This window comes from Vicugna pacos, chromosome 18 (genome assembly GCF_048564905.1).
Source record: "Vicugna pacos chromosome 18, VicPac4, whole genome shotgun sequence".
Lineage (NCBI taxonomy): Eukaryota > Metazoa > Chordata > Mammalia > Artiodactyla > Camelidae > Vicugna > Vicugna pacos.
Genome location: NC_133004.1, coordinates 39,975,240 through 39,987,547, shown reverse-complemented (window position 1 = coordinate 39,987,547; position 12,308 = coordinate 39,975,240). Strand labels below are relative to the sequence as shown.

The 12,308-nt window shown below is 51.1% G+C and overlaps 1 protein-coding gene across 11 annotated transcripts in view; it reads left to right on the top strand.

The window, feature by feature from the left end:
• CUX1 (cut like homeobox 1) overlaps positions 1-12,308 on the top strand; it is a 352,302-nt gene that overhangs the window by 322,631 nt on the left and 17,363 nt on the right. For 8 of the 11 annotated variants that reach the window (XM_072943155.1, XM_072943156.1, XM_072943154.1 and 5 more), the window contains one exon: positions 3,407-4,412. The exons of the other annotated variants lie outside the window; for them this stretch is intronic. In XM_072943155.1, the coding sequence (XP_072799256.1) occupies positions 3,407-4,115 (709 nt within the window). In that variant the 3' untranslated portion in view covers positions 4,116-4,412. Of the gene's footprint in view, positions 1-3,406; positions 4,413-12,308 lie in introns of those variants that run through there. 11 annotated transcript variants of the gene reach the window in all.

The window sequence follows — 12,308 nt, the reverse complement described above, 5'->3', positions numbered from 1 at the left end:
TAAAAGTGCTACCAGTTACACAAAACATCTCCAAAGTCATGTCCCCTGGCCCTGCTGGGGCCACCTTTTCTTCCAGATGCCCCTAGAGGCCTCAGTTAAGTGGCAGTCACTGCCTCCTGACCAGGGCACACACTCCCTGGGTTTGTCTTGCCGGCCTCCTGACAACCATGGTAATGCCGTCACGTGGTGGTCAGCTGGTCGTCATGGAGATGCCTCAGTTGTACGTTTAAGCAAATTCAACCATAAAGAGAGAAGGGAGAGACAGATAGAGTAGCTTTAGAACCTCCAAACTTAGTCATGAGCTCAGATCTACAGTAGATGCTCAGTAAATGCTTCCTGTCAAACATAACTCCGCAGCAAAGCAGGCTGGGAAGGTCACATGGGAGCACCACGTTCTGGGAGCAGAAATTAGTTTCACCCGCAGAGACCTGGCTGACTCTCCCGGAAGATGTATGATATGTGCAGGGTCTTAAAAGAAGAACTGAACTAGAGAGGAATTTTATAAACCACAAAATAGGCAGGATGAGAAGTGGCACCAGGTCATTCAGAATGGGCATAAAGCCCAAAGAACGGAAGTCACTTGCCTAAGGTCGCCAAAAGGAAAAGTGCAGAGATTCCAACTGAGCAGGCCTTCTCTCCTTGGCTTTAGCTCTCCCCTTAAATTCTCAGTACAGAGCAGCTTACCTGGTATTCCCCACAGAGCTTCGCACAAGGACCAGCACACAGTCGCTCTCAGCACACACCCACTGAATGTGGTTAATTCCCAAGTGAGAAGACAGTTCCTTAGGTTCTTTCCGCAGGAGTTAAACAGAAGCTGATTTTATTTTTTACTGCACCACTGGAACCCTCGGAGTAATGCTTGGGCTCCATTTTTGCCCCCATCAAAAAAAAATAAAACTTGGTGGGGGGCTGGGTATAGCTCAGTGGTGCAGCACATGCTTAGCATGCAGGAGGTCCTGGGTTCAATCCCCAGTACCCCTGTTAAAAATACAATAATAAAAATAAATAAATAAACCTAATTACCTCCCCCACAAAAAACAAAAATTTTCTTTAGAAAGGAAAATTTTAAAAATTTTAAAACAAAACTTTACTTCCTTTAATCCTTTCACCTCAGGGAAACTAGAAGTATTTTAGGGTGACCATTTCCCCAGGAATGCTGGAACAACCACCCCAGGACACCTGGTCTCCTGGAGAACAACAGGTCTACCCAGTAGAACCTCTTCCAAGTACTAAAAGCCGTGGCATCCCATCGACTTTGAATAACTTGTCTGAAAACCAGATTTGCAGCTGGGACCAAGTCCTTCTAGAGCAGAAGATAACCTTCCTCACGGACATGGAGACAAATGTAGGCTAAGAACGATGCCGTCTCATGTCTGTCAAGCACATAACACGTGCCAGGCACTGAGCCAAGAGCTTTGCAGATGTTATCTCATTGCCTGCTCTGATCACAGTCAGTGCAGTGCTGCCAGCCCCATTTTACAGAGAAAGGTTATACACGTTAGCCGAGCTTGGGAGAGTGGCAGCCTGGATCCCAGGCCCCAGGCATGAAGTTGTCCCTTCCTTCCCTCAGCCCTTCTGTCTCAGCCTTAACACTTACAACAGGGATTTTGTCACTCACAAGGCAGCTGGATGGTAAGAATAGTTCCTTTTTTTTTTTCTGGTCTACTTTGTGTCCCCTATTTTATGCATTAATATTTAATCATAACATCTCTACAAGGAAGATGCTATTCTTCACATTTTTCTGATAAGAAAACTGAAGCTCAAAAAGGCTGAGGAACTTGTGCAAACTGCCCAGCTCGTGAGTGACAAAGCCAGATTTCAAACCCAGGTTTGCCTGGCTCCAAAAAGCCTGTGCCCCGTTCTGGGCCAGGCTGCCCCTGAGACTCAGAGCCCTTGGTGGGCCTGTTGCCTGGACAGAACCAAACACTTACCTGCGTATCTAGCCTGCCTCCCACCTCCCCAACCAAGGTGGAATGGGACTGGGTGTTCACCCCAACTGGATTTTTTAGCTGCCAACAGGCTTGAAAGCCAGTAAAGAGCAGGTCCATCCTTCTAGCAAAGTTCCCAGCAGCCTGTCGACAGGAGTTGCCATTTCATGGGCTCCCAAACTAGCCCCAGGGAAGGAAGAAGGTCTTCTGTTACCCGCTGGGAACTTCTGGGGGACTTCAGGACCTCCCCCTGCAGCTCTGACTCAGGAATCATCTTCAGACAACGGTCAGAGCTCACCCTATGTATGGAGCAAAAAACTGTGCAGCCAGATATCCACAACCAGAGTTCTGATACACTGGACTAAACTACAGCCATATCATCCCTGGCTCCAGCACTCCCTACATCTAGCATAAGAAAGACCTGGCATATAGTGGTTCTCAAAAAATGTTGCCTTTATTGAGTTATACGCACTGCAGAAAATGTTTTCATGCATGCCTCACCCAAGGGCTTTCTGCAGGCCCAGTTTCTGCAAGACACTGGGCTTACTGCTAATTTCCCCAAAGATGCTTTTCCACTAACAGTTGGCATGCTATCGGAGACTTTTTCAGCTCTTTGGAAGAAACACCTAGAGACTTCTGATTGAGCCTAGGACTATGAACATGATGGGAAAAGAAATTCTGACACAAAATTAAACAGACTTAACAAGAGCCCTTTCATGACATCACCCAGGGCTCCAAAGCAGGGAAGGACAGGGTCCTTCTCTAGCTGTTTCCTTCAGCCCCAACAAAGTACTGAAGCATACGTTCCACTCTAGGCTGAAAGCAGCTTGATTAGAACATGCTTGATGTGTTGGAGCACCTACTCGGTCTCCTCCCAGTTTGATCAAAAGTGACCCTTTCCTGGTCATCTTCTTTCAGAGGAGGGAGTTGGTTGAAACACATAATTTGGTGAAATCCCTCAGCCCTGACATGGGGGCTCAGAGCTGGACGCTGAAGATTTCGCTTTGGGCACTGACTAATAAATGGTTCTCTCTTACGAAGTCCTGATGAGGAAGCAGTAGTTATCATTCATTCTGCACTTCCCTTTATTAATTCAGTCGGTCTTGATCACTGTACACCAAGCACCATGCTAGGCCTGGGGTGTGCAAAGAATGGGACCCTGCCTTTCACAGCCTGGTTGGAGGTGGTTTGGGATGGAGATGGAGGAAATGTGCCATTGAACAAGGAACCCTGGCGGTCCATCCTAGTGGGGAAGAGGGGACTGGCATTCCAGCCAAGGGACAGGTTCCACAGAGGCACCAAGTTTTGGGACGCAGCGGGGGCTCTGCTTGGCCCACGGCTAGGGATCTGCTGGGGGGCTGGGTGGGACGGTGAGAGGCAGTGCGGTGGAGAGGGGGTTGGGACCGAGAAGGCAGGAAGCCCTGGGCCGCGGGTGCGAAGTGGCCCCCTCACGGTGCGTCCCTGCTTGTGTCTCGTAGGTCTCGGATCCGCAGAGAACTGTTCATTGAGGAGATTCAGGCCGGGAGCCAGGGCCAGGCCGGGGCCAGCGACTCGCCGTCGGCCCGGAGCGGCCGGGCCGCGCCCAGCTCGGAGGGCGACAGCTGCGACGGCGTGGAGGCCGCCGAGGGCCCGGGCGCCGCGGACGCCGAGGAGTCGGGCGGCCCCGCGGCCGCCGCCAAGTCTCAGGGAGGGCCGGCCGAGGCGGCCGCGGCCCCGGAGGAGCGGGAAGAGGCGCCGCGGCCGGCGGAGAAGGCGCAGCCGCCGCCCTCGGGGACCCCGGCCCCGGACGACGCCGACGACGAGGGCCGGCCCCGGGCACCGCCGCCGCCGCCGCCGCCGCCGCCGCCGCCCGAGGGCCCCGCGGACGGCCCGGGGCCCGTGCCAAACCCCGCCGCCGCGCCCGCGGCCGGGGAGGACGCCGCTACCTCAGCCGCCCCGCCGGGGGAGGGCCCCTGCCGGGCCCGGGACGGCGCCGACAGGAGTTCCGCTTTGCCAAGCACCAGCGCGCCGGCGGCCGCCCGCAGGGCCAGCTCGCTGCAGAGCCTCTTCGGCCTCCCGGAGGCGGCGGGCGCCAGGGACTCGCGAGACAACCCCTTGAGGAAGAAGAAGGCCGCGAACTTGAACAGCATAATCCACCGCCTGGAGAAGGCCGCCAGCCGGGAGGAGCCCATCGAATGGGAGTTCTGAGGGGGCGCCGCCCGCCCGTCCCGCCGGGCTGGGCCGAGCCGAGCGGGGCCGAGCCTGACCGGGCCGGGCCGAGTCTGGCCGAGCTGGGCGGAGCCGGGCCGAGTCGGGCCGAGCTGGGCCGAAGCGGGCCGGGTAGGGGCGGGCGCCGACTCCGCGGCCTGGACCGTGTTGCGCACTTACCGCCCTGCGGGCCACAGGGCAAAATCGCCATAGGCCAAGGTGCATATAGAAAACAAAGGAGCATTAAGCCCAATCTATGTCGTGTTTTCAAGGAAGAAAACGGAAATGTGTAGTCGAGCTTTTTTGTACCCTGAAGTGTTTTTTTTATTGCCCTAAGTGATTTCCACAGGTTCTGGAATAACTCTTACAGCTTTGCCTTGTGCCCTCCTCTTTCGTGTGGGCTTTAAAAAAAAAATCAAACCCACATATTAAAAGGGGGCTTTTTATCTGCCATCTAATGGCTTCAGAGCGATAATACACTATTATCTTCTTAAACCAGGAAAAAAGGGGTGGGGGGATTTTTCAGAAAAATTTAAAAAGAAAGTTTTTGTAGCTGTTCAGTTGCCACTAAGAGATTGCACAGTCAAACCGACTCTAAACACACTAGTTTGGATTCCTAAATATTTTCAAGTAAAGAATCTTCTCCTTTGAAACTTTGAATTAAAATAAAAACACATTTACTCCACATATTTTTTAACAAAAAGAAAAGTCACATCAGGAAAATATCTGATTTTGTGGTAGCTGACGTAGTGTTTTCTTGTACGTGAATAGAATCCTGACATGTTAGTGCACATTGATCCATAGCTTTAACTGACTCTGGGCTTTTGCTGACCAGGGTTTGTTTAATACACTCCATTCTAGGCCAAATCAGGACAAAAAGAAAAGATCCGAATCTAGGTATTTTATAATCTGCTTTTTAACCTCTAACCGCAGAGCACGCTGATCAGACCTCATATCTCGGAGGTGTAGGAGACAAGTTAGAACTGTAGCATGTACCCGTTCATTTTGTTTAATTTATGGTGTCGACGTCTGTGTTAGTGCGTCTGCACACGTGCGAGCGTCTCAAGAAAGGAGGAAAGAGTTAGGCCGCGAAGGTCGCCACAGGCAGTTCTGGGGCCAGACGGCCCGCCCCTCGTAGGCAGCAGTCTTTCCTTGACACAGAAGGCACCACACCTCACACCACTCTCCAGGGCGCCTGATGGACTGAGCCCCACCAGGGGACGCCGCTCCCTGGGCCTGGGCAGGGCGCGCGCTCGAGCGCTCGCGCTCGCTCTCTCTCGCGCTCTCTCTCTCTCTCTCCCCCCACTCCCCCTCCTTCCCTCCCTCTTTCTCTTCCCACCTCAAGCACTGATGACTGTTGACGTCGTGGGAAGCCTCCTTCCTTCCCTGCAGAAGAGAGAACGTGGCAGTCTGGGCTCCGCTCCCAACCCCGTAGAGATGGCCCAAACTCACACCAAAACGTTGATGCTCTTCACTTCCAGACCAGACCATTGGCCCTCCATTCACTTTGCCTCTTGGAACGTTCTTTTATGCACAGTTTAGGGCAGTCTAAGTACAAATCAAAAGTCTAACTTGTCTCTGATTCCTCCTGTCGCCTATGTGTATATGCGTGAGAACAGAGGTGGATGAGAGTGTGCATGTGTGCGTGTGTGCAATTTTATACGTCTGTGTATTTTCTTAAGTACCTGTGCACACATAGAGTGCATTACTGCCACCTTTTTTCAATAAGCTGTTTTATCAGTTATGGCTTCTACAAGTTTGCTAATTTAGACTCCTTTATTGCCATATCTTTAAACTAACAATAGATGATTTCGGTATATATATATATTTTTTTTTGCTTATTTATAGGTGCTGTATTTTATTATCTGATTGTTAGGAAGGGATGAAAGGGGCAAATATTCTTTAGAGGGATAGACTGCCGGCAGTATTGGGTATAATTTACAAGATGTAGTTGTCATACTGTATATTACTGATTGCAAACTTTTTGACCGTATCGTGTATCATTGAAACCTTTGTCTTAGGTCAACATCTTTGGATGACATTTTAATGGTGCATTCATTGTTTCTTAAGTTTAATTAATATTACCTTTTTTTGATTTGGGGGGGTGGGAGGGAGTTCTAATTTTAAAGGTATGCTCCCGCTATGACACCTCAGTGTGCTTGTATTAATTAACTTGTAGGACTTCGACTGTAAGATGTGAAACCACATTTCTTGCATGATGTTTTAGAAATTATGTATTTCATTTACAGTCTTTTAACCTGCAACTGCAGCACTTAGTTCAAGTTTTCACAAATTTAAGAGTCACTACACTAAAGACAATGCCTTTTCATGAATAAGAAGTTTTCAGAAGGCTCTAGGAGGCTGGGAGGCAGGCCGTTTGTCTTTTGATTGTTGCATATCATCTCTGAACTTGGAATCTGGTTCAGTGAGCAGAGAAGTCAAGGTGGAGGAGCTTAAGGGGAAAACGGATTCACATCTGGCTGAATTGGGGTGCATTAAGAAGAACGAGTTTGCGTTCGTGACCCTCAGGACAGTGAGTACCAGAGCCCCTGACAGTACTGTGGTGTCCTCTCCGTGAAAACCTCAAGGAGGAATTCTGTCAGCACATGTGATGAATCTCCAAATAGCTGATTCTCATTAGAATGAAAAGCAGGGCATTAACAGGAAATACTGGCTGGTGTTTTCGTTTTAAAGGCATGACTGTTATTCACTAAGGTGTTAAATCCGAGGAAATCGAAAAAGTATAAATCTGTCCATCCTAGTGGCCAAATAGTAACAGTCTAAAACAGCCACTTTGGCTCTTCCAGGCAATTTAGTCATTTTTGTTGTTGTTGTTGTTTTAACTAGGTTTTTGCTGATTTCCATTCTATCTTTTTTGCCGGACTTACATCTGGGTGCTCGATACAATCAGTTGGTTAAATTTTGATTGCAATTCCATGTTTGTATTTTTTCTCTATTTATTTTTTTTATTGCGATCCCAACCCTGTGATCTCTTGTGTTAAGCTATCACTGTCTGTAATACTTTTCAGAGCTGCCACTAAATAACGGAAACCTGTTGGTAGAGGTGGGGTGTCCCACCCTCCTCCTTGCGCCCCTCAGTTTGCATCCAAGGGTTGATCTTTCATCTTGATAAGCAATATTCAAGTGCCTTGAACAGCGTCCTCTCCGTGGGGTTTACCTTCCGCTGGCTGGCGTTCTAAGCAGCAGCTCCCACAGGCAGCCGACCTCTTCCTCTTTACGCTCCATCAGTTTAAAAAGCTGATTTGTACCTCTCCCCTGGGGAAAACGGTTCCGTATAAAACACTAACACTTAATTACAAGCTCCATTATACCATTTTAAATGGCTTCTTTTTGTTAATTGGAGGCAGTGTTCATAACTTACGGTTTTTGCCATGACTTCACTGGCTAAGTGGAGGCTCAGCATACAGTCAGTGTTCACGTTCAGCCTCTTGACCCTTGGTTCCTGCCCACGTTCTCTTGTGGTGTCTGAGGTGGAAGGGGGGCAGGGGGGGAGGTTCTGTTCTAGTCCCGTGCTCGCTCGCTCGCTCGCTCCCGCCGCCTATCTCCCAGATGACCTCTTCCCTTGAACTTCTGGATCAGTCAGGATGTCTGTGATTTCTGCCTACCAGACCGCTCTTTAGAAAGGGTTACTCCAGCCACTTGGCTCCACTCGGTTTTGCTCAGAGCCCACCTGCCCAAAGAACATCACAACACGAGGTGGCTTATGGTCCAGAGACTTGGGAGGAATCTCCAGGAGATGCCAGGATCTTGACTCATCACTACTCTCAAGCTGTGGCCACTGTGTCTGGGAAGGTGATGGAGGCAAGAGGTAACAGTTCACAGCCTCCCTGGGACAGTTTTCCCTGAACTTCCAAAGCACAAATGCTTCCCTGCTCATCTTCCTCTGAGCATCTTTGTTTTCTCCCCGTTTAAAAGCCAGGTCTGCTAGTTGGTGGGCCAGACCCAGCATGCTACGGAGCTTCAGGTCAGGTGTTCCTCTCTGCTCCCTCTGGCTGTGAGAGACTCTCCCCAGCCACCCCCACACCCAGGCCCAGCCACCAGCTCCAAGAAGAAGGAAACACCCAAATGCCTCCTTGCCCTGGGCTGCATCAGCCCTGCAGCTGTGAGCAAACCAGGCAGAGGGCAGGTTGTTCGCAAGCTCTGTCGTCAGTAACTACCCTAAGATCACCCGGCAGTCGCACCCTGAGAGGTTGAGCCATGAGTCACCAGACAGCTCAGTCTGCAGACAGGTGCCTTCCCAGCTAAGTTGGATGAGATTTCTTTGTTCCCCCAAACTCATGTCTTTTCATGCAGGGGTGATCAATGAACTCTGTTGACTTTCTATGCAATGTTTTTTCATTCCTCTGATTTTTAGCAAAACAGGCCTCCCTGAAAATAACAGAGGAGCCAGGGAAAGAATAATGCACGTCCTTCTGGGATTAGCACAAAGTGACACATGGTGACTCAGATCTTGAGCTGGGGAACAACAGCCTTCACCTTGAACGCACTATAGCAGGCACCTCTCTACAGGGCCTTTAAAAACGAGAGTCGGAAGGGCCAAGCCACTACTTACGGAGGCCAGTAAGCCAGCCATGTGGGGGAGACGAGGCAGGGCGAGGTTCCGGCGTGTGTGGCCAGCGTGGTGGGCTGTTAGCCGTGCCCCATCAAACTGGAGGTTTGGCTCCCTTCCTGACTGTCCTCTCTTGTCACACTCCTCATTTGTCCCCGACTACCTCACTAACCATGCTCCCACTTGATGTCACTCCTCACCCCTCACCCCTCAGAACCGTGAGGCAGGGGGGATCGGGGCAGAGAAAAATCTAGAAGCGTGGCATCTGTGAGTGTCTGTTGGCCTACTGGGCAGGCGGCTCCCCTCTTGTGAGCATAACGTGGACAGACAGCTGTGCTCTGTGAGGCACAGGGATTTTTCTCTTGGCTTCCACCTGTTCCTGAAGCTCTGACAGCTGTTTCCTTTGCAGGCAGGGGCGGTCTTGGGCCTCAGAGGGCCTTGCCTTTGGCTGGCCTCTGCTCTCTGCCAGTTCCTGCTCAGCTGTTGAGATCCGTCACAGCCATTTCCCTGGCCCTGGCCTGCCCCTAAATGGCCACATGAGGACACTTCCTCAGGACTCCTACCTGCCATTGGGGAACTCTGTCTTTGTTGTCCCTGGCGCTGGGAGGTTGTCACTTCAGCCCCTTCCATGAGATGATCTTGGGAAGCATCTCAAGGACCAGAGAGGACGTGGCATTCTGCAGTTCACACGCAGTTCTTCAGTCACGTGACCCTTTCATCCTAAAAGAATATGCCAGTTTCTGCCCCGTGCTGAAGAAAACCAGCTCCCAGGGCTGCTGGTGGAATGTGGATCCACCCGCTCTGGCGGCCAAGATGTTCTGATGGAAAGAATTTGCAAGTGCTTATCGGGAAGAGCTCATATTTAGAAATCCCCCCAGTGCTGCTGAGATTTTGTTCGGACCTTCATGGCGATCAGGGAGCCTTTGTGACCCCTGAGGCAGAGCTCCTGCCCTAAGTGGCGAGATGGTGGCCTGAAACTCCAATAGGATGTATGTCCATCTCCCAGTGCACTGGATGGCAGTCTGGCCAGCACACCTGCTTGCTAAGAGACTGGTCCACTTTGGCAAAATGATACCCCTTCCCATCCGTTTCTGCCTTTTGGTAGATGCGGACTACCAGGAAAAAAAGGAAAAAAAAAGCAAGTTGCCAATTAAAGTTCCAAATAGATCCAGCCCATGCGACCCTTAGGGACGTGCTGGAAACAGGCCAGAGCACTGGGGGCAGATGGAGGCGGCAGAGGAGAGGGCCAGGGGAGCAGGGAACTGAGCACAAAATGAGCCCTCCCCCCAGGGTCTTCCCTCCCCCAGCGGCCCCAGCCTCCTGTGAGCCTCACCCCTGGTCAGGGAAGAAGAAGGAAAGGCGACTTACACCGCCACCCCCCACCCCACAGTCCATCCTAATTGCAGGAGCTGCCCGCACCTGCCCAGGCCTCACTCCTGCCCTTCCGCCACCACCTCCCCTCCAAAGAGACTGTCCACACTGTCTGTGGCATCCTCCCCATTTTCATTTTTGGATGAAGTGACATTTAGCTTTAACAAGACATTTCCAAAGCGCCTAGTCTCCTCCAAAATGCTAACTTTAAAAGTTGGGCATTGTAGGCAAAGAACCTTAAAAAACATTTTTTTTTAAAAAGGCTAGTGAGAGAAAGACATTAGGCTAGGCATAAATGTGCACTTCCCCCACCCCCGTTACTAAACATTTAAAATACCTTTGAGTTGCTTTTCATGGATCATTTTTGTTTATCCAATAATATTAAGAAGTAGAGTCTGTTACTGTAATTTCTGTAGTGTTTAGGCTTTATCTACCACAAAATATGCTATATGCTATGTATCAAGCTTTCTGTGATCAGAAAGGAAAGGTGCCTTATATCCCAATGTCACGGCTACATCTCTATGGAAAATAATCAGAAGCACAGTGTGTACGGAAGCATTGGGACTTCCGTTGGTGAAACCAGACACCAGTCAGCAAGATGCGTTGAAGTGGCACGGGGCTGCTTTTGTTTTATGGTTCCTATTTTTCTCCTTTTTCGTTTTCCTTTCTTTTTTCTTTCTTTCTTTCTTTTTTTTTTTTGTAGTTTGCTTTAAACAGAAAGCACTTAAATAGATGACTATGTGTAAAAGCTCTGTGCAATAGAAATCATTTTTCTTCATTTTTGAGAGATAATGTATTGCACACCAAATGAACTCAAAGTAAGCTTTAGACCAGGACGATTCAGGTTGTGGAGGAGGAGTAGGACGAGTTTGTTCACTGTAGTTCTGTCTGTTCATGAACTGAAGGGAAAACAGGACCCCCCCAGCACCACCTCCCCATCTCAGCCTGCCTCCCGCCCTAGGCGTGCAGGGGCCGCGGGCGCCCACCAGAACCGACGGCAGGGTGGCGAGGTTGTGGGAGGGTCCTGTGACCCCACAGCTGAGAACCCTCCCGAGTGTGAGACCACAGCCATCCCTTCCAGCACTTAACCTTTTCTTGTTGAGATGGATTGACTGCTACTGACCCGCCAGCGTGCGTGAGGATAATTATAAAAGGATGTTTCCTTGAGGAAAAAAAAAATTATTTTCTGCCCTCTTCTATTTATTATTAGGTTAATCATTTAAGGACTTATCAGGAGTGTATTGTTGTTTTGTGTTGTTGTTGTTGTTATAAGTGCTTTTTGCTGTCACTCCAGTGGTTACCGTCTGCTGCCCCCTGCCCGGCCCCGCCCCCAAAGAACCGAAGGGTCTGGGGATGTGATGGGGGCGCCGAGGGGGCTCCTCTGGCAGAATCAGACGTCTGCCTCCGGAGTAGCCACTCCAAACCTGGTGGGCTCCACACGTCTAACTTTTTACAGTGAGAGAGCTGATGAACAGAAATTCACCGGTGTAGGGAAGCGCCGGGCTGAAGGACGCTCGGGCGAGGAGCTGCAGAGGAGACTTAGGAAAAGCAAAGTTCAGTTCCCCCAAAGCCTCCTAGAGCCTCTGGTAAGACTTCTGGGTTCATGACGTTTCGGAGCCCGGGTCAGAGCGGGAGCGGCGGCCGGGCGGAGACTGCCTTCCGGGCGAGAGCGTGGTTTCTGGCAAGGCCCTCGCGGCCCACGTGGGTTCGTTGGCTTGTGTCGCTGATGTCGTTGCTGTTTCCCTTGCATACAGAGTTGGTCAAAACCATCTTGCGGAGCATCTGTGTTTCTTAGTCCGGCTGTGGCTTCAGGGCCCACGCCAGGGAGGCGGGGGGAGGGGGAGCCCCTTCCCCCTTCGTGTGGTTAAGTGTGGTTAAGCGTGGACGGAGGTTAGACACAGCCAGCAAGACCCCCAGCTGCTTGCTCATGAGGCGTGAGGGTGAGGTGGGGCTGGCCCCGCCCCCAAGCGAGAGGGAAGCCCCCGCAGGCTGAGGTCGGGCCCCCCGCTGCCCCAAGGTGGGGCTCCCAAAGGGCGCCCCCCCACCCCTCCCCGGACTCGCTTCTGTGCCATGACTTTTCCCGCTGACACTGTTCAGGGTCCTGATTCCGTTCTCGTCTCTTGGAAAGAAAGCCCTCTGATGAAATAACAGCCCTCGTCCCCCTCGTCCCCCTCGTCCCCCTCCCCCCGCAACAGGTTTTCTCGTCCCTCCAAGTAGTCTATGCATTTCTTTCTCTCTCTCTCTCTCTCTCT